At 37.8% G+C, this 27,339-nt stretch overlaps 3 protein-coding genes across 5 annotated transcripts in view; 2 read left to right on the top strand and 1 right to left on the bottom strand.

Annotated features, from left to right (window-relative positions):
- The window catches only part of nhej1 (non-homologous end joining factor 1), a 33,606-nt gene extending 24,484 nt beyond the window's left edge, over positions 1-9,122 (bottom strand). Inside the window, exons 1-5 of one of the 3 annotated variants that reach the window (XM_023964607.1) lie at positions 8,971-9,122; positions 6,688-6,788; positions 4,552-4,964; positions 4,334-4,472; positions 1,877-1,935 (exon numbers count right to left, since the gene is read on the bottom strand). In XM_023964607.1, the coding sequence (XP_023820375.1) occupies positions 1,877-1,935; positions 4,334-4,472; positions 4,552-4,962 (609 nt within the window). In that variant the 5' untranslated portion in view covers positions 4,963-4,964; positions 6,688-6,788; positions 8,971-9,122. Of the gene's footprint in view, positions 1-1,876; positions 1,936-4,333; positions 4,473-4,551; positions 4,965-6,687; positions 6,789-7,156; positions 7,335-8,970 lie in introns of those variants that run through there. The other 2 variants (XM_020708195.2, XM_023964604.1) reach the window with 2 other exon arrangements.
- A 102-nt stretch (positions 9,123-9,224) lies between these two features.
- LOC101169422 (X-linked retinitis pigmentosa GTPase regulator) lies at positions 9,225-25,414 on the top strand. Its single transcript, XM_023949734.1, has 19 exons — positions 9,225-9,298; positions 9,380-9,499; positions 10,677-10,974; positions 11,062-13,257; positions 15,090-15,215; positions 15,643-15,735; positions 15,802-15,864; positions 15,946-16,104; positions 16,626-16,775; positions 17,631-17,789; positions 19,065-19,220; positions 19,298-19,422; positions 19,834-20,025; positions 20,105-20,291; positions 21,053-21,147; positions 21,251-21,310; positions 22,377-23,837; positions 23,883-24,258; positions 25,304-25,414. Exons 4-18 carry the CDS (start codon positions 13,227-13,229, stop codon positions 24,240-24,242), a joined length of 3,417 nt encoding a protein of 1,138 aa, XP_023805502.1. The 5' UTR covers positions 9,225-9,298; positions 9,380-9,499; positions 10,677-10,974; positions 11,062-13,226; the 3' UTR covers positions 24,243-24,258; positions 25,304-25,414.
- LOC101169669 (tyrosyl-DNA phosphodiesterase 2) lies at positions 9,234-11,987 on the top strand. The gene is made up of 6 exons (XM_023949747.1): positions 9,234-9,298; positions 9,380-9,499; positions 10,677-10,771; positions 10,856-10,974; positions 11,062-11,232; positions 11,706-11,987. Exons 1-6 carry the CDS (start codon positions 9,234-9,236, stop codon positions 11,985-11,987), a joined length of 852 nt encoding a protein of 283 aa, XP_023805515.1.
- Positions 25,415-27,339: the final 1,925 nt, after the last annotated feature.

Genomic DNA, 27,339 nt, shown 5'->3' with positions numbered 1-27,339 from the left:
TTATGTATTTTTACAACTTAAATTTACAGATTTAGTTATTACTATCATTTTTATTTTATTTCAATTTTAGTTTTGATATAAGTTGCAGGGTTTTTTTTGTTTTTTTACAGATGTAAATGTTAAATTTAGAACATTTTTACAAAGAAATTTCACATCATGTTTAGCAACTTGGAACACTGCCAAACATAAAAATGTATTATTAAAGTTATTTGATATTAAAAAGACAATCAGGAGAAGTGCTATGCTTAAGGTTTCACCAATAGAGAAATTCCTTTCAGTTAGACCTCCTCCAATAAAAATTGTGTTTTTGGTGAATTTAACATCTTATTGTAGCATTTCCCTCATGATGGAGAACAAAAATAAGGAAAATAAAGCTCAAAATGGCAGTTCTACCTATTTCTTCATTGAAATTGATGAAAAAAATAATAAAGATCGTATTAGTGACGTAGAAAATACGCTGGGTGGGCCACAAGCTCCCTGCTCTGCTTCGGGGAGGGGAAAGGGGGCGGTGTTGCTCCTCGCCATTAGTCCAGCCCCTAACTCAGAGGCAAATTTTTAATGAACTACTGCCGCTCTGCAGAAACTATTTCCTAAAAAAAAGACATTTTTTCTTTTTACTATTGACTAAAAACTGTATAATTATAATTGAAAGACCACTGGGAAAACTTTGAAAATAGAACAAAAAGGATGATGGGACTTTAAGGAAAGTGCAGGTGCATCTTGCAGTTACCAATAGGCTCATATGAGCAGCTCAAGGATACATACATAAAGGTGTTGTATGTCGTGATGAATGTTTAGTGAAGGATTCATAGGGCCAATGTAAGTTGCTACAACAGGTGATGCTGTTGTTCAGTACCTTTTACTTACCCTTGCATGTTGTTTAAGTGTTCACTATGACTCTTCGTTCACAACATGCCCGTAGGAAAAAATATACATGAACATATTCTTTCTATGGGTTTCACCAAGCGATCTACAACTTTGATATTTCCACCTGCGTTCCTCGTGCAAGTTTGACCATTTTTCACCTGCAGACAGCCTGTATTCACAAGTAAGGGCAGTTATGAATAAGTTCTACAGATTTTCAGAACTTAGGCTTGTGGCCACCCAGTTATATTTCTTCCCCAAAGGATCATAGTAATACATTTTTTGTAGTTTGGTTTGCCCAAACATGTTTTCTAGGTGGTTGTTTTACTATAAACACTTTAATGTTAACATTGATTGTGTTCTACAATAATATTGCACACAAGACACAACAAATTTAAAGGAAAAAAAAGGTCCAAATGTTGATTATGTTGGCATTAAAAACAGAAAATATGTAGGTAAGAACAGAAAAATATGCGTGAAAGGGATTTCCCATTATCTATCAGTGCTTTGGTTTAAAACAATTATTATTTTGAAAAACATTTGTGCCGTTTAGTTGCATTCTGATTTTAATAAGTTACATTTTAGTGATAGAACAGCTCAAAAAAATGTTTTTTTAAATTGAAGAAATTAAAAAAGTTGTACAATTAACATTTTGACATTAGTGAATACATTTTAAAGCAAAAAAATTACAATGTTTCGTTTTCCAAGTGTAAAAAAGCTAAGGTAGGTTTGCATTCAAACAGAATTCCAGCAGTTTCTTTGTTGTAAAAATTGAAGAAAGAAAACACAAAAAATTGTAAATGTAAACTGACAAAAACGTCAAAGAATTCAACATGCTGATCTTTGCCTCTCCTCTAAAACTTACAACAGAGATCTAGCAGTGCTGAAACTCAGTTCTTTCCAAACGCTCAAAAACTGAACACACACAATAAGAAATAAAAGGACTCGTCCGTGTTTGTCTGAGAATTGGAAGAGAAAAACATGAAACTGTGAAAAAAACGTGTGTTCTCACCTTTGCCAGATAATTCTCTCTGTAGGTCTCCTCCTGGAAAACATCCGTCTGCAGGCGTTCTGCATTTAAACACCAACGACGAAAGGTTAACCAATCATATACAGCTGAAGCCTTAACTGCAGCAACAAAGGTCCAACAGTTAACTTAGAAATGTGAAAAAAAAACTTTCTAAATTTAGCAGGGAAAAAAATCAAAATGTCACAAGATTTAAATGTTTTTAGCAATTTACCATTCAATTCAGTTTTCCAATTCAACAACATTCGATTAAATATAAATGTATCTTACAAATTTCTGTTATGAAGCAATAAAACAAGCTGTTTTCACATTTCAAAAGCTTGAAATTAATTATTGAAAGAAATATCATTGATAATAATACAAATTATGATATTAAAGGGAACAGAATCTCTTTTTTTATCTGAAATAATACAAGACAAGACTTTAAAGAAGAACAATTGAGGAACTTCTTAAATAAAATTAATTTGAGTATGTATTTCCTGGACCATAGGGAAGACCGGCAAGCAAGGGGTTGATGGTTAGTTTTTCAAATGAAAAGTGTTGCTAATTCAAGTTTGCCTTTTTATCTGCAAGACAAAGCCTTTACAGTTTAACACGACAGATAAATCAAATTTGATTCCCTGCAGCTCTCAATATCACTCTTCCAGCCTTCTGACTACAGTTCCCATAATGCCCCAACAAGCTGCGTGACTTCATAGTTAACCAAAGTCGTACTCAAATATTTTAACAGCTTTTTGAGTGCTGCATACCACAGAAAATTGGTTCAAGGTCAAAAATCACAACTAGAATTCCTACATAGGAGCTGTTGTTGATTTTTAAGAAAATCAGGGATTTACTCCTTTAACAGTGGTCGTTATTTGACTACTACAGGTCTTAAATCGACTGCACAACTTCTATAATTCTGACCGATTCAGAAGCAGAGAAAAGCAGTTTTGCTCCAATATGCAACACTTTAAAAGTAGCGCCAGAACTTGTTGTAATTACAAAAACTACATAAACTGTCAAAGAGTTACATTAGTTCCAAGAGTGGGTTTTATTGCGCCTCGCCACAACATTGATGTGAGAGGGTTAAGTGCGCTCTATGGTCTAAAAAACATGGTTAGTAATTTTTATTAAATCCACCTACATTGTGGATTCCCTTGTGTTTGCACCAAAGATCCATTGATGGAACATCAGTGTCAGAGGGCAAATGAAATGAAACAAACTGAAGCTGCAGAGTCTCTGCTGATTGTCTGAATCTTCTGTCTTACAAGTAAGAAGGAAAAAAAAGGCTTTTAATGTGTCTTTTCAGCTCTCAACAAGAGAGAAAAAATTTTAAAAATTCAATTTTTGATTGTAAAATGAATCTGAAGACCACTTGATTTTCTGTTTAACAATCTACAGCCAGAAATTGACTTCCTGCTGCGGCTGAGCTCCCTTTCAAATTAAAAGATGCAATCTGTATGCTTCTCCCCTAATTGACATTGTAGTGCTCTGGATTTTAATTTATTATAGACAAATGCCTCCTCTTTTTTAAACAGCAAATATGACATCACCTTTAACCAAAATAAAAACCAAATAAATATGAACATTTTACAAAGACTATTTATGACTCTAAAGATGAAACTCGGATGATTTCTAAAAAATAAATGTAAATACATAATTTTTTCAAGTGACAAATGGTTCTAACGCATTGCATTGTGGTGTATATCTGCTAATCAAGTGAGCATCGATGGACTCTAGTTTTTGCAGATACTTATAGCAAATTTCCAGGATACTGAATTTCAGAATTGTACATTTGGAAAATACCCAAAAAATGGCAAACCACTATATTACTTCTCGACTCACTACTTAATGAGTCGTGTATTTTTTTATATTTGATGTCCTACTTTAATTCTCTAAATGTCTGCAGTAATTTCTACTTTTTCTCTAAAGTGATTTCCACGATTAGATAAAAAAATTTTAATCAGAATCTTTGGGTTGTTGAAAGACAAAAACTAAAACTGAGTTCCACTATAGAAACAATAAGTTTAAGTAATAAGTAATTACTTAATAAGTAATAAGTAATTCTTTTCCTCTTACCACTGAAGTAAAAAAACAAAATAGTACACAAAAACACATTTTCCTGGCTTTTCATATACAGTAGGGCAAAAAAGTATTTAGTCAGACACTAATTCTGCAAGTTGTCCCACTAAATAAGTTGAGAGAGGCCTGTAATTTTCATCATAGGTATACCTCGACTATAAGAGACAAAATCAGATTATCTGGATTTTTTTTTCTCATTTTGTCTCTCATAGTTGAGGTATACCTATGATGAGAATTACAGAGCTCTCTCATCTTTTCAAGCAGGAGAGCTTGCACAAATTGGTGGCTAAATACTTTTTTCCCCCAGTGTATTTGTGAGATCACAAATAATCCTGGATCCCGGATGTCATCAAACAAAGCTCAAAGACATTTTCATACCTCTGCTAAGTGTGGCTCCATTCTCCTTGTAGTCCTGGATCTCTGCGTCTTTCCTCACCAGCAGACGTCCGAGCTGATCCACCTGCAACTGCAAGAGGCGGCTCATGCCCAGCAGGGGGCGCACCAGCTGCACACACACCTGAGATGCAAAGAAAGATGTATGTTTAAAAAAAAAGATCACAAAAGTTTCACCTGCTAAAGTTGAAGTCTGTTCGCACCAAAGAGACAGGAGCTGGACTGCAGTGGAACTCCCAGTGAAACGGAAGCCCGGCTAGCTCACTTTTCAGCCTCATGATGAGGCCGTCTGCCGCCAGTTGGGTCACGGTGATCTTAGCCCCTCCATCAGCTTTGCCGTTGCCTCCCAACAGACAGGGTTGCGCCACCTCGCACAGGTGGGAGAAAAAAGCCGTGACCGACGCTCGCAGACGCCGGTTCAGCTCCTGTGCTCGGCTCTGGGTGGCCGCCGCGTCCATCGTCTCCTCCCACACGCAGCGCATGTCCGTCAGCAGGACACGGTAGGACGCTTCGCCGAACCAGCTTTTGGACAGAAACTGGCATCCGTCTATACAGATCGGGATCCAAGGTCGCTGGAGGAGGACATCTTCAGAAGAAGCGCAGCTGGTGTCCATCACTACAGACAGAGCAGAGTTTCAAAGGATGGATGCTGGGAAACATGGAGCAGGAAGTTGCCGAATCTTTTCAGACTTTACAGCACCAGAAGCCTGCATTTTCTGTGTCTAACAGGTTCAACATGTGATGGCTTGCTCAGAGTTTGTTTACATTTGGGTAATTGTCCTGCACAAAATCAATTTCTACCCTCGACCCACTTCAATGAAAACTGTGTTTTTGGTGTTTTTAACATGTTCTCGTGGCATTTTTCTGATGATAGTTGATATATAGAAAGACAATTAAGCTCAAAATTGCATTTCAGAGTATTTGTTTATTTAAATCGTTGTGAATAAGGAGCAGACAAAAAAATTATAGTTTAAAAAGAGATTGTGTTTGTTACATAGAAAATATGCTGAGTGGGCAACAAGCTTCCTGCTCAGCTCCATTCTGATGCATCTACTTTTCTTTATTTTCCTTGTCCAAGCTGGCTCTAAAAGAAATTTCTGTAGTACACAACATTCCAAAAATGCGTGAAAATGTTTTAGCATGACTTTGGTAAACTATGGAGCCGCACCGCTTGACGAATTGTTCAAGAATTGTGGGTACTGTCAGCAGAAACTTAAGTAAGCACAACATATTGAACAGAAAAAGTGAGAGTATTGTTTTGTACTTTGTATTCCAACTGAATAATGTTGACAGTTTCTGTCAATAAAGTTTGACTTAGCTATTGTGTTACACTATCTGAAGTGGCCAGTTATTGCAGAGAAAAATATTACAACACAGATCAGTAGAAAAACTTCCTATCAAACCCTCCCACAAGTCACCTGTGTCTTAGCCCCTCTAGGGATTCTGGGTATTGTAGTCACATTTCATTAACAGACTTCTTCAAGAAAACGTGGATGTAGATATCAGCATCCAGAACCTTAAGACCTTGACCGGAACCGGATATACCACCATATCGTTAAAAAACAAACAAATTTCAGTTTTAAGCTGTCATCAAAGCTTTTTCTATAATTCTAAACACGTTTCTGTTATGCTTACCGTTAAAGTTAGTCTAAGTTGTACAATTTCTGCTTTTAGTCGAGGATCCCAAGTACCATCTTGACTAGTTTACTATATAATTCAGTGCAATATAAAATAACATCCTTTTAATGACAATCTGATGTGTATTTTTCGTTGTTTGTTAGTTCAAGCATTAGGCTACCTTTGCTTTTTCTAGCATTTTCTTTATTTTGCATTTGAATCAAGATAATGATGCACTTAATTTGTTCATGTTTAACACACAGCATTTCTGGTTAACTTCAGGTTGTTATTCCTTTGTCACTTGAGTAATAAAGCGTTTCTTTCTTTATTTTACACACAATATGTTTACTAGCAGAATAAGAAATCACTGACGTCAAAATTCTGTCCCCCAATATCCAGAATTAATTTTCCTTATGGATTTAAGTGTCCTTTTATGCTTATGGTGGGAGTATTTACTAAGAATTTGCTTTTTTTTTGTTAGTGGGAGGATGAATATGTAGATGTTTCTTCACAGTCACAGATAGTTGGTCCACTCTCATGCAAAGTGCAGATACGTTTAATACTACTGTAAAGTGTTCATGAGAAAAAGCCTCCAGAATAAAATATTTCTAAAGATAAATTTTCAAAATACAGGTTTAGGGAAAGCATAAATTAGTTGCTGTTTTTGTAAGGTGATTCCAGTCAGCATCAATCCGCTGTGTCATTTTTTTTTAATCACTCACCAGAAAGGAATCCAAAATTTGCACTCAGTTCTGTATCAGCCGCCTTTTTATAGACGCCGCATAATCACCAGCTTGCAGACCGCGGCGGCAGCTCCTGTTTGCTGGGAAATAAAATAAAATAAAAATCTCGTTAGGGAGTCTAAAAAGAAAGCTGAGTCACGCAAACTCGGAGGTCATAAACAAACAAAAGCAGTGACTACAAAATGTTTACAGACTTATCAGGCTCTTTTAAAAGGGAGATCCGGGTCTCTGCAGTAGTAGACACAGAGACCCACCAGATAGTAAAACCTACAACTTTTAGTTTTCCGACCTTTCTTTTTTAACATAAAAAACGAAGAAATGCTTATGCTTCCGATAAAATAACAAACATAGAAACACCCTTTAATTTGTATACAATTCACTCGCCATTCAAAACTAAATGACCCCCTTACTTCCGCGCCCGAGTTTAAGTTAAGAGTTGAGAACGTACTTTTCTGCCTTACCACAAGAGACGGTAAAATTCTTAGGAATAAATGGGTAAAATCAGGAAAAAAGGCCCGACATTTAAATAAAAAAGGCCAACGCGTCAAAAAAGGAGCAGCGCTGTAGCCGGTTGTTGACACTTAGTGTTTGTGTCCGGAGCCGACGTGCAACACGAACGCTGTGATAAGGTTCCGCCTAACAATAACACCAAAGATTTTTATTCTTTTTTATCTTAACGATACCTCCACATTAGCCTTGCTATTGTATTTGAATTAAGGTAAGAAATAATTTATTTGTAGAAATTAGAAATAGTTTACATTTCGCCAATCAAATAAAGTCAAAACAATAATCTTTAAGTGAAAATTATGATACAAAGACACAAATATGAAAACATATGTAAAAATATATATATGCAGAATTTTAAATTCCTTGTTATAAAGTTTCTGACACGTATGACTAGGATGGTACATGTAAAACAGTGACTTTTAACAGTTAATATGGACTTAAAATCTTTTTTGTCTTTTAGCAGCTTCCTGTAGAGGTCACTACAGCAAATCATTTGCAGGTATGTATCCTCTGCAACCTCTTCATTTACACCAACCACCCTAATGTCCTCCTTCACTACATCCATGAACATTCTCTTTAGTCTTTGTGTAGACTTTTTTTCTGGTAGCTCTAATCTCACCGACATGAATAAACATTGATAAGTGGAAAAATGTTTCAAGAGAGAAGATTTTAAGTCCAAATCCATGACTCAACTTCAGGACAACATCACCTGCATGAATGAGAAACTTCACCAACCTAATCTCTGGTTCGGTGGAGTCTCTTTGTCTACACTTGTACTCTGCCAGGACAAGGACAGAGTGCAGATGTGTGCTTTTTTGTTTGCCACCACACTGTCTCCTATCCCCCCTCATGTACACCCCCCTTTTTTTCTCCCTTTCTAATAAGATGCCTCCAGTTATTGTTGGCTGTGTTACGTATTTTTAAAAAATATTTTCAATGCTATTAAAACTGTGTGTATGGTTTATAATGAATAAATCAGTGAGTTTTTGCTGGCTTTTAAAAGTTTTACTGGAATATCCAACATAAAGCAAACTTCAGCTCTTAAGCCAAATGTGTTAAACTCAAGGCCCGGGGGCCAAATGTGGCCCGCCATGTTATTTTCTGTGGCCCACGAGAGCATAAAAGGTTTTAATTTCTTAAAATAAAATGTTTCTTTAGTTGATTACATATTATTTAAGTGTAGCTGCTTTTGTAATTATTCAGTGTTTGCAGGTCTTCTGTGTGTTTGCTGACAAATTGTTGTCATCAAACCATCAGTTGGATGCAAGGCTGTGTGCAGCCTTCTTTGTAAAATGTTACAAAATGTAACATTGTAAAAATGTCAAAACAAAATGTAAATGTAATACATGATCTATGCAGCTCAGTTTTATGTTATTTCTCTTTATTCACTTGGACAGTTTGATCCTTCATTAATGGAGTTATGTGGGTTTTAATAAGCGGTCCAAATATAAAAGGAGTTCTGCTAAAGTAACAAACAAACATGTTTTCTTTGCAACTTTAATTGCCACTTTAAAACAGTTATAATAAATAAATAACGTATTTTTTAACATCAAGGAATAGTTACATTTATTTTTCATTACATTTAGTTACATGTATAAGTTATATCTGGCCCTAAATTGAGGACAGCCACTATGCTGATTTGGCCCTCGGTGAAAATGAGTTTGACACTCCTGTGTTAAGCCAACAGACTATTGAACCAATAAATAATAAACCGTGCAAAACAATCACTGGTGTCAAGCCAGTAAACAATCTTACCAGTCACACTGGAAACACGTGTTGGTTTTTTGGAAAACGAAACTCTGAAATGTCTCCGCCCTTGGATGTGGGTGAATAAATAATGGATTTAAAGTTGGCAGTGATGATGATGGATTTCAGCGTATTTGCTTAGTTCCCGTAAAGCTGAGAATGCGAGTGAAATAAAAATTCGGGAGCCGCTGATTTGACGCAGCAGATCCGAATGACGTCAGTCTAGGATCCAGAGTGTCAACAAAGCTCTGTGTCAGGCTGTTAAGGGTGATATGGAGGAAGAAGAAGGACCGTGCAGCTCCACAAACGCCACCCAGGTGAAAGCCCCTGTGGAGAGGTAACTGACTTTGGCACCACTGATGAATTGTTTCCTGATGCTCCACAACCCTTAAAATTCTGAGTAAGCTTCTATTCGCAGGGAAGAAAAAACAGAAGTTGAAGAAGACGACAAACTGTCGCTTCTCACCTGGAATATTGATGGACTGGATGGAGAGGAGCAGCCACAGAGAGCCAGAGGGCTCTGTTCATACATCCTGGAGTGAGTCCTTAGGGCGTTGATCATTTAAGGAAGTGGTCCTCAACCCCCGGGCCGCGGACCGGTACCGGTCCGTGGGCCCCTTCCGCAGACGGATTGCAAATGCATACGTTAACTATTTACTTAGTTTGATTATTTCCTTTTTTGTTTTTCCCGTTACTGACGGAAGTTTTATTTAGAAAAACTACCAGATTCTGTTCACCACATCTGTGTGTTTTAACGCGTCACGTGACTATAAGCAGCTGTTTGGAATGCAAAGTAGGAACTCAAAGCTAAAAAGCATACACACAAACAATAAAACGTATTTGGAAAGTTTCTTTGGGGAGAAAAGAGGCCCTAAAACTCCGTCGTAAAGAAGAGCCTTCGACTTTAAAGAAACTTTAAGCTGCTGTTTACAGACAAAACCTGGAGTTTTCTTCCAGTTGTTCTTGTTCCCACGGACCAGAAGCTGCGGCGATTGGGTCTCGAATGTTTCACACATGGAAATAATAAAGTTGCAGACATTCATGTTTATTATTATATTTAGAAAATACCAGTTTTGCGACGGTTGTGTTATTTTATTTTTGCTTTATTTATTCATCACACCTTAGTCGAACGTGGTAAAATAGTTAGCGTCCGGTTTGACGTCTTCATCTTCATCACAAAATTTAAACCAGCAGAAAACATTTGACAGAGGATGAAGATTCAGTCAAATAAAGTTGCTGACCTGAAGATGCTTCTGGTCTGAGGAAACGTTTAAAACGGAGTTTAATGGTAAATTAGGCATCTTTAAACTTTAAAACGTTCATCTGTTAAAAATAAATACTCAATAAATCATGTTTTGAAAGTTGATCTGAGACTTGGTTGACTTCTCAGTGTTAAAATAATATTTTATGAAAGGGAAAAAAAACTGGAATGTTGCTTTATTGATTTTTTACAAATGAGAAACAACTTCTACAAATCACCAATTTTCCTGTACCGAATCCTCGTCATCTGTACACACTCATCAAGCATCTTAGCATCTTGATGTGAAAAATAGTTTTTTTCAAAAAACCAGAAGCTAAAAATGATCAAGGTCAATCTTCTGCTTGGTTCAGACCGGTCCGTGAAAATATTGTCTGACAATAAACCGGTCCGTGACTTGAAAAAGATTGGAGACCACTGATTTAAGGCATCTATTAGTGAATAAAATTTGTTTCAGATATTCTCCCGATGTGGTGCTTCTGCAAGAGATGGTCCAGCCCTACATTCGCTTCATGCACAAACGACTGGCCACCAACTACACTTTCATTGAGGGTACAAGCAAACAGTCTTGCACGGAATGAGATCCTACCAGCAACGTGTTGGTCTATGAATACATCTGTATGCTCATACTGGCAGGGGGTGAGATCGGTTACTTCACCACAATGCTCCTGAAGAAGACTCGCGTAACACTGCTGGACAGTAAGATACTTCCTTTTCGGTACAGTCGCATGATGAGGAACCTGCTCATTGCTCAGGTTTGTGCAGAATTGTCTGTGACAAAGTTCTATTGTGTGAACCTAACTGCTTTTAATAGATTATTGTAACTTTTGTGTGATATTCAGGTGATGTTCAGGGGTCAAAAGGTCTGTTTGATGACATCTCACTTTGAGAGCTGTAAAGATAACTCAGGGGAGCGGATGAGGCAGTTCAACGCAGTAATAAAACGGATGAGTATGGCTCCTGATGACTTTACAGTGCTGTTTGGAGGAGATACCAACCTGCGAGACTATGAGGTTTGAGCCGTCTTTGGAATTTCAGCAACAAGCGTGTCCTGTTCTTTAGTCCAAAGGTGCTGCAGCAGTTTCAGATCCCTAACTGCTTCAGGATTGTTAATTGAATAAAGACTGAGTCCCTGATTGGTTGCTTTGGAGAATGTAAAACATTTTTTAAGGTTTCTTGCTATGTTGACTCTGTATAACCTCACCAAATCCCAAGCTTTCCTTAAAGGGCAAATTGGCATTAAGGACCCACTATGATGAAAGTGGTATTTTTACGAAATGCACTACCTCTCATAGCCAGTAGGGGCTGTCTCCAAAACGTTTCTTGCTTTGTATAAACTTGCAACAAACTGAATTCATTATACCGTATTTTCAGTAAAAAAGAATAAATTAAAAGTACCCAAATTGAAAAAAGCAATGCAAATACAAAAATGTCTATAAAGTCTAAGCACATTACAGAGGCTTCATGATTGATCGTTTTACTGTAGGTAGCCACAGTGGAAATTCCTGTAAGTATCTGTGACCTTTGGGAGCAGCTGGGAGAGCCAGAAAAGTGTCGCTACACCTGGGACACCTGGGCCAACACAAACAAGGAGATGCGCTTCAAAAATCGCCTTCGCTTTGACCGAGTATACCTGCGGCGGGCTGTCAAAGACGGGGTCCCACGCATGGAACCCCACAGCATGGCTTTAGTCGGGCTGGAGAGGCTTAAGTGTGGCCGATACACCAGTGACCATTGGGGAATCTACTGCACTTTCTCCTTTGAGTAAAATTACACTTTTTAAACATTTTTATTGTCCACCTTTACTTACAAACTTTCAAAAATATGTATTCTTTTGTCTTGTTAATGGTTGGTTAATTTGCTTGATTGAGGTGGAGTTTGTATTAAAATCTCAAAGTCTGAATGCTTCGTTTAGTATAATTTGTGGTTGAATTTGTGGCAAAATCGACACTTATTTAATAAATTTGTGGTAACATTTGTTAGGCAGTTCATTGTCTTTCCTTTTTTTTCGGTGTACAGAAATTGAACTATTTTTTATATTACAAATGTAATTAATAGAAATAAAGTTTAGCCTCAAGTACAAAAGGAGTTTATACAAACAGACACCTCGTGTATCCAAAAATTCACAATGCCCGATTGTAACAGTGAAATATGTCCAACATTAAAATTAAAGTTGATTTTGCACAATTTAGGCCCTTTCAATTGCAATTTTCCATGAAGTAACCTAAGTGTTTTTATTGTGATTTGTTGTGAGTTATTTTTGTCTTTGTGCTTTTAGTTGTTTTATTTTTTTTTGTAAAGCACTAACAACAACCTTGTGAATGAATTGCAGGTCTGTTTGTTTGTTTTTTTCAGACCACAAAGCAAAACTTTAAAATTTTTCTATACCGATTTCTAAAAATCATTGTCATTTTTTCAGCCCAAACCAAACTGTAACTTTTAAATAAACGACACTACATGTTTTTGGGGGAAAACATGTTAAGAGCAAAGCAACAAAACAAACTAATGGCACTAGAATCTTTTTAATGACATAGTTGATTATTTTGAAACACTTCAAATTGGAAGCTACAAATATAAAACAATAGAAAAAAACCCAGACCTTTTCTTACTGACATATAAATATTACTTGTCGAAATAACATTTTGTCAATTTTTTAAAGGTTTCTGAACCAGTTTAAATAAGCTAAGAGGCAATATTTTATACTGAAACAAAAAAAAATATCATTTTTTTTAGGTATAGATAGGCCTGTCTGTTAAAAAAGCGTAATTCAAATAAAAATAAATGTATTGAGAAAGTAAAGAAAATTTAATTGCTTTAAAAGTATGTTCATGTACTGTACCTATTCGAAACATTAAAAAAAAACTGCATCTCTGCAAGCCAGCCCTTTAAGGTGTCACGCGGGCATTCTTGTAGCCTAGGAGAAGTTTTGTTTACTTCCGGGTTGTGGTCACCATACACAACAATTCGTCCACAGCAACCAAGCTAAGCGGATTAAAGACCCGCTGTGATGGCAGGAGACTCGGAGGACGACATACCCGGTAAAAAAAAAAAAAAAAGACAGCGCCTTTGTTTTATTTGTTTGTTTTTACCTCTAACATCACGGCTAAACTGTTTTCACTTATTAAAGTAGATGTGGGTAAGCGGTGCGAACGCGGGTTAACGTTTCTGAGTTAGCTCGGATGCTAACCCTAAATTGAGAGCAATGTGTTGTCCGGAAAAAGCTGTTGAGTTTTTAGAAAGTTAGCTAATTTTTTTCTAAAACAATTTTCTGCTTTGGGTGGTAATTTTATATACATCATCATCATCAAAATGTCTTTCCACAGCTGTATGTATCAATTATTCGTGTGCTGGCTACATCTCTGGTTTTCTATGGCTATATTAACCTCTTGGAGAATTTTGTGGTTCCTTCTTCTTCCTGTTTATTTTTTTTTTAATTTTCTAAATCTCACAGTATTCATGAGAGAGCGGCATGACCATTTTCCAACACCAAACCTATCACAGTTGTTTCAAACGTGCTTAATTTGAGAAATTAGTCATTGTTTTCACCAAACACCCCACATTCTGTTGGAAGGACATCCATCCAGTTGAAAGTTTTGATGTTTCTAAATTTGGATTTTCAAAATAAGAGAACACAGAAAGATCTGCTTGTCTGCATAAATAATGTGTAAAAGAATATAAAGTACAGCCAGAAAACCAACACAAATCAGTAAAACTACTTTAATTAGTTTTTGGATGCAAGGATTGAATGTTCAGAAATTTTCTGTTAGGTGAATGGTCCACAGGAACTGTAATTTCCTGATTTTTTTTAACGTATCGGTAAATTAATTGATTGTTTTTATATTTAGCTTTTTTGTTTCCCTTTTTTCTTATTTTAATATGATTTCATCTAATTTTAATAGACAAATATTGTACATACAGACCATCACATGACCATCACACTTCAATCATGACACTGATTATTATCTCCCCAGAAAGTTGAAAAAAAACTATCTAAAGTTTCAAATGAAATCAAGCTTCATCCGTTTTAACAGTATTATTTCTTTCTGAAAAACAGAAAACATTAAGTTTTGTTAGCTTATTTACACCTGTGTATATCATATCTAGCCATAACTATGAGTAAAATAACTACATTTTCTTTGTGTTACATTTTCACTAAATAAATCATCCAAAACAATATGTTAATAGAAAAATGTATAATTTACACACAATTAGAGTGTTACAAAATTAGTCTCATACCAAATAAGGTGAGGCACTGTTCCTGGTGAAGAAAGGCAAAATGAACAGTTTATGTCCAAATCCTTTTTCATATTAGCCCAAAAACAGTGCTTGACAGGGTGAAGTGTATGAATAATTTTGAAAAAAAAGTCTTTATTTTATAGGTGACAAAATATTTGTGGGGTACCACCAAATTTTATCCCACTTTGTTGCCGCTATGTACACGTTTAGATTGTGTATATACTTGTTCCACCCACATGCCTATTATATTATTATTAGTAGTATTTTTTTATTGATTAAATCATTACAAAGCATAGATGCTCAAACTATTAACATAATACGAAGTTTCAATGAGTTTTTAATTAATGTTTTGGAGCCAATATGTCACTAAAGGTCACCTAAGGACAGGTTTGTACAGTAAAACCAATCCAAGTAATTAACAGGAAGTAAACAGGTTTTTCAAAATAAGATTTTCCTAACGCGATTGATCAAATTTTTTTTTATTTTTAAAGGTCTGTTAAAGCTAGAGTCTCATTGATTTTTCCAAAGGCATAAACTTGAAATGTGGGTAAATTGTGAGGAAAATAATGATGAGTAAAAATGAATCCGAGTTAAGCACAATTAAACATTGATTTTTTCTTTCTTTTTATTGCAGAATCGGGGGCGGTTTTTACTTTTGGAAAGAGCAAATTTTCCGACAATATTCCCAGCAAATTTTGGCTTAAAAATGACGTCCCCCGCAAGATAGCCTGTGGCGATGAGCACACCGCTTTGATAACAGGTAAGATCTGAGACAGTTCAGGAAATTCTGTGTTTTTTTTCATAATCAAGCAAGCAATTTTTTTCAGTTTGAGCTGATATTAGATTATATTAGACCTTGTGCGATTGAGTTTTCATTCTTTTCAGGAAAGCATGAGCTCTTCTGTTGCATTCGTAAATCTGAACTGTGACACATTTTTGCCAAAAAAATTCAACTTTATATGAATTTTTGGGGCAAATGATGAGATTTATTTTCTTAAATCTGTGCTTTCCTTGTAGGTTTGTACCTTAAAAAAATGAGCGTAAATTTCAAAGTTTCAAAGGTTCTTTTCAAATCTAACTCAAAGAGGGAAAGATACGTGTTGGCAGATTGGATCTGAGGATGAAGCTGATGCCTCTTCTGCTTCAATCCATGTTTTTCATTCAAGGAAGCTTCTTTATGTCCACAGAAAATGGAAGACTCTTCATGTTTGGCAGCAACAACTGGGGCCAGCTCGGTCTTGGCTCCAAACTGACTGTCAACAAGCCCACCTGTGTCAAAGGTAAATGTGAAAGCCCCCTCCTCAATTCTAAACCTGCAAAGCTGCTGAATTCTTGCTGTGTTTTAGCCCTGAAGTCGGAGCGGATCAAGCTGGTGGCCTGCGGACGGAACCACACGCTCATCTGCACAGGTTTGTCGCCTGTCCAGAGCATTTCTGCTCTGCTTCAGGGCGGCGTTTGGTTGGATGTGTTTTTTTTTTTTTTGGTTGCAGCAAAGGGACAGGTGTACGCGTGCGGCGGCAACAGTGAGGGGCAGCTGGGGCTTGGCGACTGGGAAGAAAAGACATCCTTCCAGAGAGTGGAATTCTTTGACTCCCAGGGAGCGATCCAGATGCTCGCTGCCGGATCCAACACCTCCGCCGCCCTCACAGGTCATTCTGACCACGCTTCTCTCTAAAAGTTCTTTTGTCTTACTCTGGATTTTTCTTCAGTTTATTAATCCCTAACCTTTTTTTAAACAAGGCTAAAAAAACAAGTATGTGACAATATAACCTTTCAAAACAAAAGTATCTGAATTCAGATAAAATGTCTTATTTAAAAAAAAAATCTTAGTTTTATTTTTAAATGTTTTTTCAAATCTCATTTTGAATTATTTAGAAGTTTTTCTGCTTATGACATTCTTCACAACTATGTCACATTTATATATTTTTTAAATTACTTTTAACATTTGACTGAAAATAAATAGAAATGTCTAAATTATGGTGTATAAATATTTTTCTGTCAAAGATCTGTTTAAATCCAAGTGACATATTTTTTTGTGTAATTTGTAATAATCTGAACTTGAAAAATGACTTTGTAAGTAAATAGGATCCAGAAAAGTCTGAAAATTGTTGTTTTATTGCTGCACATCATGGTAGCCTTTGTGCTGATCGTTTTTGCTCTTCCGCCACAGTGAGCGGGAAACTCTTTATGTGGGGTGACAACTCAGAGGGTCAGATTGGTTTGGGCAAAGAGAGCCAAGCTTCTTCGCCACAGGAAGTCGGCGTGGGACGGCCTGTCAGCTGGGTGTCTTGTGGTTACTACCACTCCGCCTTTGTGACGGGTGAGCCCCCCTCAGCAGCTGTCCTGCCAGACGTGTGATTATAGACCCACTCTGCTGTTTGTAACATGTGCTGGTGTCATTTTTCTGATAAAGGGAGTCAAGATCTAAGAAACTTGTGAATCAGGAGCAGATAAAAAAATGTGGTTTAAAAAAAAGAGCTTCTTGCTATTTTTGTTGCTCTGGTCATGTAGGGGTAGGCGTGTGAGGGGCTTTAAGCTAGCGGGGGAAAAGGTAAACAGATGGATGACGGGAAGTGGGTGCAGGCTTACCATGAACCAGCAGTCCTGTCCACAGCTTAGAATTTCTAATAAATTTCCGCTGCTCTGCAGAAAACATGTCCTAGAAAACAGACGTTTTTTTTCAAATTTGGCCTTAAAACTGCCTGATTAAAAGACTACTGGGTTATTTTGTTTTTTTTAACCATGATTGTAATTTTTCATTTGCATTTTCTTATTTATAATTTTACAATGAAGAATTTATTTTAAGTTTATTTTTGTAAATCTGTAATCTGTATATATTTCAAATGATTTTCTATCATACATTTCTTACATCATTTCTTAATTTTTGATGTTGTATTTTTTATTAACTGATCATTTTTATATTTTCTAACCTTAAGTTTTTTTTGTTTTTTTTTACCGGAAAAATTTAACACTAAAAATAGTTTGGTTGATTTAGTTTTTACAATTTTTACCAAAGAAAAATTATTTGTATGAAGTTAAAATTGCTCATATAAGGGTATAATGATTTGCTAAATTGTTTTTCTAAGATCTAAGTATATCTAAAACAGTTTTAAATTATGAACGTCACATGGAATCTGGGGTGTGTGCAGCTGTTACTTTTTCCCTTTTTCTTCAGTGGACGGAGCTCTGTACACGTTCGGGGAGCGGGACAGCGGGAAACTGGGCCTCGGCACCGAGCAGCTGTCTGGGCATCGGGTCCCTCAGAGGGTGAAGAGCATCAAGGAGGCGGTGAAGCAGGTAGCCTGTGGGGGCGGCCACACGGTGGCGCTAACAGGTGAGCACGAAGCAGCCTGCTGAGATGGTCACTCATGAAGGGGGGGGGGGGGGGGGGGGGGGAGAGATTTATGTTCTTTTAACTAACTTTTTTTTGGTAAATATTAATGGTATTATTCTTATTTTTAAAGACAGAACTCTTAAATATTTCAGTTTAATTTAATACATAAATCTAAAATATTTTTTACTTGCGTTAGTTTTTCATTTCCCCTCTTAAAAGTCAAGCTTTTAATCACATGGCACCATTTTTTGTATGACATATCATTATTAGTTTAGTTTTTATTAAAATATTGTAAATTATAAAGTTAAATCATAATTGTCCTGTTTACATTTTATGAAATTTTGATTTATTTTTTTTTATAAATCTTTTATTGTTAAAAACAATTCTTTCATTTTTGGATTTTAAGATATTGTAGTCTCTTTTTGTTATTTTTTTTAATTTTCTAATTTTGTAAATAGAATTACTATATTCCTTTTTTAAATAATTACATGAATTATAATCTAATCTAAAATATCACATTTTTCTTTCAGTGACTGAAAAGGATACAAAATGTACAAATTAAAATATATACATTTTCTATGTTATATTTTATTATCTTTTTAGATTTTTTGTCTGTTTTTTTTCATAGAATTTTCATTAAATTTTGATATTCCAGTTTTTATTTTTGTTATTTTGAAATTTTTTAATTATTTATTATTTTTCAAAATTGTTTAAACCGTTTCTATATTCTGTTTTTTAATTATTGCATTCGTTAAAATATAATTTACGAAAGGGGGATAGTAAGCTTTTATTGACTGAAAAGGACAAAAAATAATAATTAAGAGATAAAATTATTTTAAAAAATGTTAAACCATAAAAATAAAAAATATCAGAAAATAAAAAATATTCCTTATACAGACTTTTTTGGGAGTTGGATTAAAGGCAGATCTTGGAAAAAAACTAATACAAAATGTGGGATAAGTCCATCTTTCTGGGGTGGTTGTATTTGTTTGTAAATGTTTTCTTTTATTCTCAGCTTTTGTTAAATATTTTCTATATCCTGTTTTTTTTAATTCATTACACGAATTGAAATCTCATTTAGGGTCAAAGGACAAAATACTTTGAATGAGTTTTACAAAAAAAAAAGATAAAAGGAAAAAATACTTTTTTTTAAGTCAAATGAGTCAAATGAGTCAAATTAAAGGTGGAGCTTTGAAAAAGTGAATCAAAGTGTGGGATGACTCCATCTTTCCAGAGGAGGTTGAGTCACTTCTGTGTTTTTCATGGTTTTTTCAGATGACGCTGTGTTCACTTTCGGCCTCGGTCAGTTCGGGCAGCTCGGTCACGGCACGTTCATTTTCGAGTCCCGCCTGCCGCGGTTGGTCGAGCATTTCAAGAAAGGGCGAGTGTGCCAGGTAGCGTGCGGGGAAAACCACACGGCTGTGATCACAGGTGAACACCCCACGCCCTCCTAGGAAAAAAAATCCTAATGAACCGTCTGATGACCGAAAAACTAAACTCTGTCCCAGACGATGGTTTGCTCTACACCTTTGGAGATGGACGACATGGAAAACTGGCCCTGGGGGAGGAAAACTTCACCAACCAGTTCAAGCCCACTTTGTGTCCGCGTTTCCTTGAATGCAACGTTCAGGCGGTGGGTGTCAAGCATGGATCACCTTTTGTTTTTCTCCATTTTTTTGTACTTTTTTTCCCCCTTCTTTAAAAAAAATGGTTTAACATTTTTCAAAAATTGTGCTATTGTGAAGTTTGGGTTTCTTCCCTCTATTTACGTGTTTTTTGTTTTTGTTTTTGTTTTTTAGCATCAATACACTCTTAATATTTCAGATGCTCTCTGTTTAGAATCTCCTGCAGGAGCTGACGCTCTCACAGAGCTCGTTCAATTTAAAGTTTATGTTGAGATTCGCTGCTCGAGTTTTTCCCAAAGCCTCACATCAGGCGGGTTCTGACCAAAAACTGGTCTTCGGTTGGAGTTGAACCTCAGAAACTGCAGACGGTGGAGAGGCATCCATCCTTTCTGTGACTCTGAAGTGCCTTCTCCACCCAGGTGTCGTGCGGCGGCTGTCACATGGTCGTGTTTGCGCGACCCAGGGGCCCCGGCCACGCTGACGTGACCCTAGAGGACGACGACGTGACACAGGACCTGCTGGAGAAACCGTACGTGGACATGCTGGGAGACACCAACAGCTCCTCCACCCTCCAGAGGAGCCTCTCCGCACGGGTTCGCAGGAGGGAGCGGGTAGGGTGTTTCCCGTTAGCATCAACACAGCAAATCCTGAGGAAGTGTTTAAATTGCTCCCCCGCTTCCTGTCAAGCAGGAACGATCTCCAGACCATTTTGGTGCCATGTTTCGTACGATTTCCGCCACGATGCCGGCCTTGCTTCAGCCTCCACCTCCTGTCTTCAGCCAGACCATCCCACCCAGACTGCCCCCACCCGAACTCAGCCACAGAAAAGTGTCGAACGGCGACAAACGCCACCGCAGTGCGGACTCTAGCCAGCAGGGTACCAAACACATCCGTACATCAGCAGTAACTACGTTTACATTTTGAACTGTTTTTTAATCACTTCTTTTTTAATTTTAGTTATTTCTGTATTATTTATATAATTAGTTTAATTATGTTTCGGTTTGACTGTTTTCTAAACTGGTTTGATTTTGTTTGTTTGGGGAATAAAATCATCCTTAAATGTTTTTTGAAAAAAAACTTAGCTACTATTTTATTTTTTTGCTAACGCTATGAGCAGTTTTTCATTGTATTTTATTTTGAAATCTTATAGTGTTTTGCCAAAGACAAGTCCTGCTTCGATCATCTTTTGATCTATTGTAAAAGTGGTCTTTTTATTTATGATTTTGTCGATTTTAGCCTAAATTTTCTAGAACAGTTTCTGCAGAGCAGCAGGACTTCATTAGAAATTTTAGGGCGGGACTGTTGGTTTCAGAGCAAGCCCACCCCCCTTTCCTTTCCTCTTCGCCGAGAGTTTTCTTTCTCTCCCACTAGCTTACAGTGCATTTTTTTCTTCACAATCTCCTTCAAGCTGCATTTTTTTTCTGTCTTTTCTGTCACGATTTATAAAGAAAAAAATCAGAAATGCAATTTTAAGCTTAATTTCCTTTATGTATGTCCTCCATGACATGCTAGAATGCTAACAGAACTTGTTATAAACACAATTTACATCAGATTGGATCTTTAAAGAAAACATAAGGTTTTAGAGAATTAGTCATTGATTGTGTGTTGGCGGTACATTCATGCTGTGCCTCGTTTCAGAGCAGACCGAGGGCGAGAAGGGCGACACCGTCGAGTCTGTGACGGACACCGACAGCGTTAAAGGTCTGGGAGAAACGACAGACTTCCTCAACATGGTGAGACCTTCCGGAGTTCATCCTGACACTCTCTGCTGCTCCAAAACGGCGAGAAAAGCCTGACCTTTTTCAGCATCTCTTTTTTTTTTTTCTTCTTGGAAAGACTCACGTGATGAAGATGGACCCCGGAGATAAAACACTGTCTCTGTCTCCACTACTGAAGGTGACTCCCACTTTAATGCCAATCGTGACATCATTGTCATCATCTCCAATTTATCCTGGCTTTCCTGTCTTTTGGTTTTTCATATTTGATCAGATCTAAATCATTTGATAAAGTTAAAAAACTGCAGATTTTTTTTTTTAAATCTAACAGTAGTTAAATGAAAACTGCAAAAACAACTCCTGATAGTTCAACTCTTCTATTTTTTTATATTTGACTTTAGTGACATCTAGTGTCAGAAAATGAAAACTGCAGTCAACGTTAAATTGGAGAACAGTTTTTCTGCAGATTTTTTGGGCTGATTCCATTGACTGTTTAAGAGAACTGTGATGAGTAAGCGTGACATCCTCCATAGAAAAGTCGGCTCCAATGAAAGGAAGTCAATTTAGGTGCCTTTTTCTGGCATTATAGACGCTGACATCTCGGAGCCAGTCACTAAGCAGTGATTGGTCCAAGTCAGTCAGAGTCAACATTTTTATGGGAACCCCCCTCACCAAATATAAATGAGATTTTTGGAAGGCCACACCCCCTACCATTTGAAAGTGAGCTCCATGAAACCTGTCAATCAAACGTTTTGAACGGTCAAAATGAGACCGCATACTTTTATTGAGGCATCTGATTGGTCAGTTTAGTTAACTACAGAAAATATATCATATAGAAAAAATGATTATCAAGAAGATGTAAATAAAAGAGTAGCAGAGCAAGAATGGTTATTATGAAAAATATGACTGAGTAATCGCTCTTTACTTCTCTATAGAAATCTATAGAATTTCAGCGTCTTGGAGCCAGTAGGTATTTCCTGTTTGGAACATGAGGGGAGAGGGGTCCAATTCTCATAAACAGTCCAATGGTTGATTCCAAACCGACTTTTTACATTTTGCTTCTTTTCTATCATTTTTATTAAAATTTCTTTTGGGTTTAAGTAATCAGAAATAACCTCACGCAAATGCCTGATGAAGAGAGCACACTAGACTTTTTTTTTCTTTTTTTTTAACTCCTGCTCATCCCTTTTCTTTTCTAATGTCCACCTCTTTTCCATCTCTTCTTTGCCCTCTTTTGCTGGGGAAAGTCAAAGGGTAAGCATGATAAGACTTTAACAGAGCAGCGTCAGAGAAAGAACAGGCAGCCGCCTAATCAGAGCAGCTTCTCTTCAACATCTCCGTCTCGTAAGAGTGGCGGGGAGGAAGGGCGCCGCTCGCACGCTCCGCTCTCTCAAAGCGAGCAGCGGTGGAAGAAGAACAAAGAGAACCTGATGGTGGGGGTGGAGAAGCTGCAGGGGAGGTCCAAGAAAATGAAAACTCCCAGCGTCAGCAGTGCTGCAATGTCCGAGTCGCATCCCAGAGCAGGTCAGGGTAAACGACAGACGAGTGGCGTCGGCAGGAAACAGAATCTAGAGGCCAGAAAGAGTCCAGAGAGCAAGCTTAAAAAGAACAAACGGCCTGTAGAAGACGAGAAGAGCTCAGCAAGCTCCAGACCTTCCTCTGAGAAAATCAACAAACCCAAACAGGGAGTGGTTTTATCCAAAAAATCAAAGAATGAGAAAAACCGAAAAGCGTCTGATAAGGAGGAAGAACCAGACGCTCAGAAGAAGTCAGACCTTCATATGCTCGCCACAGCCGCCTCACTTGCAGCAGGAGCCACCTTCATCCAAGAAATGGTCTCAAGGAGTGGCTCCAGCTCGCCCTCGCCATCTGAGAGCCGCCGCCGCATCCTGCAGGACAGTGAGACAAAATCAGGGAGCAAAGAGTCCGACCTCGACGGTGCCGAGCCGAGCCGGAGGTCCTCCGTCAGCATCAACGTGATCCCTGCGCCGCGCAGCCCCGAACAGAGAACGAGTCAGGATGAAGACGAGCTGAGTCTGGACCAAAGTGAGGAAGAGACCAACTCTGCAGCAGCACAGGAGGAAGAGGACGACGAAGAAGAGGAAGAAAGTGGGAGAAAGAGCCCTGATATTAGTGAAAAGAATTCTGCAAGTTCTGACAAGGACACAGTAGATGAAGATGATGATGATGATGATGATGAAGACACTCTTCAACCAGAGGAGGCAGATGAAGAAGAGAAAGATGAGAGCGGTGCTGAGGAAGAGGAGGAAAGAACAAGCGGGGCAATTGAGACCGAACCAGAAAGTGAGGAGAGAGGAAGCACGAGCAGAGAGGCTGAGGAAGAGGACGAGGAAGAAGAAGAGGGCTCGAGTCAGGAGACAGAGAGCAAAAAAAGAGAGACCGAAACTGAGGAAGAAGAGGAGGAGGGGGATGAAGGGTCAGAGAGGGAGGAAGAAGAGGAGGATGAACGTGAGACGCTGAAGTCCTCAGAGGAGAACGACGAGAGCGACGAAGATGAAGAAGAGGATACCAAAGAGGATGACATGGAAGCAGAAAGTGAAGAGGAGGAGAAAAGTAAGGACGAGGACGAGGATGAAGACGAAGAGGAAGAAAGTGAAGAGGAAGAAGACGAGGAGGAAGAGGAAGAAGATGAGGAGAAAGAAAGTGAGGAAGAAGAAGAGGATGAGGAGAAAGAAAGTGAGGAAGAAGAAGAGGATGAGGAGAAAGAAAGTGAAGAAGAAGAAGATGAGGAGGTAGAAACTGGGGAGGAGAAGGAGGAAGAAAGTGAGGGAGAGAAAGAAGAGGAAGGAAATGAAGAGGAGGAGCAAGAAATTGAAAACGAGGAAGAAGAACAAAATACAAGTAGTAATGAAGAGGATGAAGAAGCTGAAGAGGAAGAAGTTTCCGATACTGATGAGGAGGAAGAGGAGGAGGAAGAAAAAGAGGAGGAAGAGGAAGAAATCTGGAAGAAAAAAAAGTCAGCAGGAGCAAAGAGACAGAATGTTAAATCTGCACCGGGACGCAGAGGAAGGTCGGGAGGTAAAGGGCCGACGGGGGGAGAGGAAGAGGAGTTCTGGGATGATGTTCTGCCCCAGTACCTTAATCTGAAATAACCCCGTGTGTCCTGAAGTGAGTCTTTTGTGCCACTTTTGAACCCAAAAAACAACCCAGTTTTGTTCTGTTGTTGGTATTTTACCCCTTTTTTTGTCTAGAAGAAACTTTTGGTTTTGTTTTTTTTTACACCTAAAACTTTGATGTTTTTATGTTTTATTTTGGCTTAACATCAATCAATAGTTACTAATTGAATTCTAAGGCAAACATATCAGAATTGACTTTATGGGCCTTATTTTGGTCATTTTCCATCATTTCCTTTTTTGTTGTTGCTTTCTGCTGTGTTTTAAAACACGCTGGTTTTAGTTTTTGAGACAAAAAAAAGCTTGTTTTCTTGTGTCTTAAAAAACAACTTTTTTCTCCTCTTTTTTTCTGTGAAATGCTCGAAATCTAAAATCTTTTCTGTACACCTCTCCAATTCCCTGCCTTGATCTTTGGCAAACTCCCACTTTTCTAGAAATTTCCTTGTGCAGCTCCATGTCTTTTTATTTCCATTTAAATTCAAACATTTTAAAATGATTTTATTTCAGTCAGTTTTGCTAAATATTTGTTTCCCCCCCCACACTTTGTCTTTTGTTTTTCTTTCCAAAAAGAAAAACAATGAAATGACTGCATCAAGCTATTCTCTACATTATAAAACACATGGCTTTTATCTTGAAAAACGTCAACAGAAACTGAAGGGTAAACTTAAATGAAGATGCATAAAATCTTTTAGAAAATAGAACATATAGACATTTGTAAACAAAAGTTTCTGTGAAAAGATTTTCCTGTCCAATTCTATTAGCTTTGGTGCAGCAGGAGGATTTTGGCTGATCTGACAACGGGTTTGTCTTTTTTTTTCTTTTTCTTTTGTGTCTTGTTTGTGTGTTTAGATTTTCCCATCATCCTTTGCTGGTGTGTAGAAAAGCTTGCTGCCATTTGTCTTTGTTCCTAGTTTCAGCCTTTAGTTCCTCTAGTAGAAGTGTGGTAGCGCCTTAACTTATGAACCCAACAGTCCCACATCAGGAAATTCCGAGTGATAAAAAAAATCAAAATAAACTATTTGTGTTTTTGTTGCTGACAGGATGTGGTGGAGACATGCAGACCAGTTGAAGATGAAGAAGAGGAGGATTCGGAGGACGATGATGCTGAAGAAAAGGAGAAAGAAACGCCGGCGGAACCCCAGATCAACAGCGTAAACATGACGCCCGACTAAAACCAACTCTTTTCTTCTTTAGAAGTATCCGTTTGCAGAAATAACACGATCCTTCTTGCAGTCAGAGGCGGCGAGGGCGGAGTCTGAGGAGATGAAAAGGGAAGAAATGCTCAGTGAGGATAGTCCCGCAGCTGATCCCAGCGAGCGCTCCGGCTCAGCTGGTGAGGAGAAGGCAAAAGAGGATCCTAGACCAGCCAATGGGGCGCAAGACTCTAACTCCAAGAGCCAATCAGGCTCCAATAGGAAGGTACAGTCATACCGATGGCTCCATCAATGGGTTGGAGAGATCCTGCAAGCCACCAATCAATACATAAAACATAACAAAAATAGAAAATTAAACAGGAGCTTTATACATTCAGCTTATCTGTATAAGTAGGTATAGTCTATATGCTCACTTCGACTTTAATCTTGCAAATTTAAGAGAAAAATCATACATTTACGACTTTAAATCTCGTAATAATCCTATTTTATTTTTTGGTGGCCCTAAAACTTTGTTGTAATTTAGAGACAAAGTGTAGTTAAAATATTCTTCAAAGTGGAAGAGAAGCATAGAAAGAAAACGTCTTTTTTTTGTCCTCAGCTCTTACTCTTCAGGCGGTCGTCCTCCTCCAGGTCCAAGCAAGTCCCAGCTGAAGGTCCGGACAAACCTGTCCACGGAGAGCCTCTGGGCTCCACCTCCAAAGGGCCACGTTCAGGAGCCTGTAGCCTGTTGTGACCAGATAAACAAGTCTGCAGGTGGACTGTGGTTCTTAGAAAGAGCCTCATTAGGCGTCCTCACATGCAGCATCGGTCTGATGGTTCCTGAAGGTTTAGCACATTTCTCACCTAACTGGGCCTTAAAAATGCACAAAGGCGTTTTCAAGAAGCCTCGCTGTTTATCTGAAATTTTTACTCCATTTTTCTTTTTCATTTTGGACAATAAACGTATAAAACTATGCTGAAGATGCATGTGGACAGTTTCAGAAACAGCAGAATGAGAGGAACGAATTTACTGTGAACCAATATTCTCACAATTTTATTCTTCGTCAAAATCCCACTCTGATCACGTTTTGATCTGTTGTAAAATCGTTCTCAGTGGTCTTTTAATTAGGATTATGCAATTTTTAACCTATAACGAAAAAAACCTGTCGTTTTCTAGAACACAGTACTGCAGAGCGGCAGTAGTTCATTAGAAACTCACCTCTGGGTTGTGGGCGGGATCATTGGTGCAAAGCGACCCCGTCTCCAGTTCCCATCACCCCTCCGTTTACGTGCTTTCCCGCTGGCTTACAGCCAATCCCACCTCCAACCTAACATCCTTGCAATAAAAAGGGTGAGCAGCATCGGAGCTATCCAGACGTACAGTTTGGATCCACATGCCAGCTGGGATGAGTTCATGGATCTAGTCGTCTACAAGTGGATCCATCAGAATGGACAGAGCAGGTAGCAGGAAGCTTGTCTTTGTAGTTTTTACGTCACAAATACGATCTCCTTTTTCTAACGTCATTTTTTCATCTGCTCCTGATCATCAGACATTTTGAAAACACCAAAAACAACTTTCATTGCAGTGGGTCTTTTAACGATTAATTTTTTTGTTTGGATATGTGGAAAAATTCAGGAAGAAACTTATATTGATATTTTAATCATTTTTACTGTTTATTCTATTTTAAATTAGAGATTTTTGCAGCCTGTTTTTGTTATCAACAGCTGAGCCTCTGTGTGTGTGTGCGCGTGTGTGTATCTAACTTTCACAGTCTATATTTATTGGTCCCGAAGCACATTTGCACTTTTTCATCTGACCACATTTTTATACTTTAAAATAGAGATTTTGTGAAAACAAACTGTTATATTTTTATCCCTTTGATTAATCTGAAAACATTAAAAACTTTTGATACGTAATAAATACAGCCTGTGCCTCTTATTTC

The sequence above is a fragment of the Oryzias latipes genome, chromosome 2 (assembly GCF_002234675.1).
Source record: "Oryzias latipes chromosome 2, ASM223467v1".
In the NCBI taxonomy this organism is placed as follows: domain Eukaryota; kingdom Metazoa; phylum Chordata; class Actinopteri; order Beloniformes; family Adrianichthyidae; genus Oryzias; species Oryzias latipes.
Note: the sequence above shows the minus strand (reverse complement) of the source record. Positions and strands in the feature narration are given on the sequence as shown.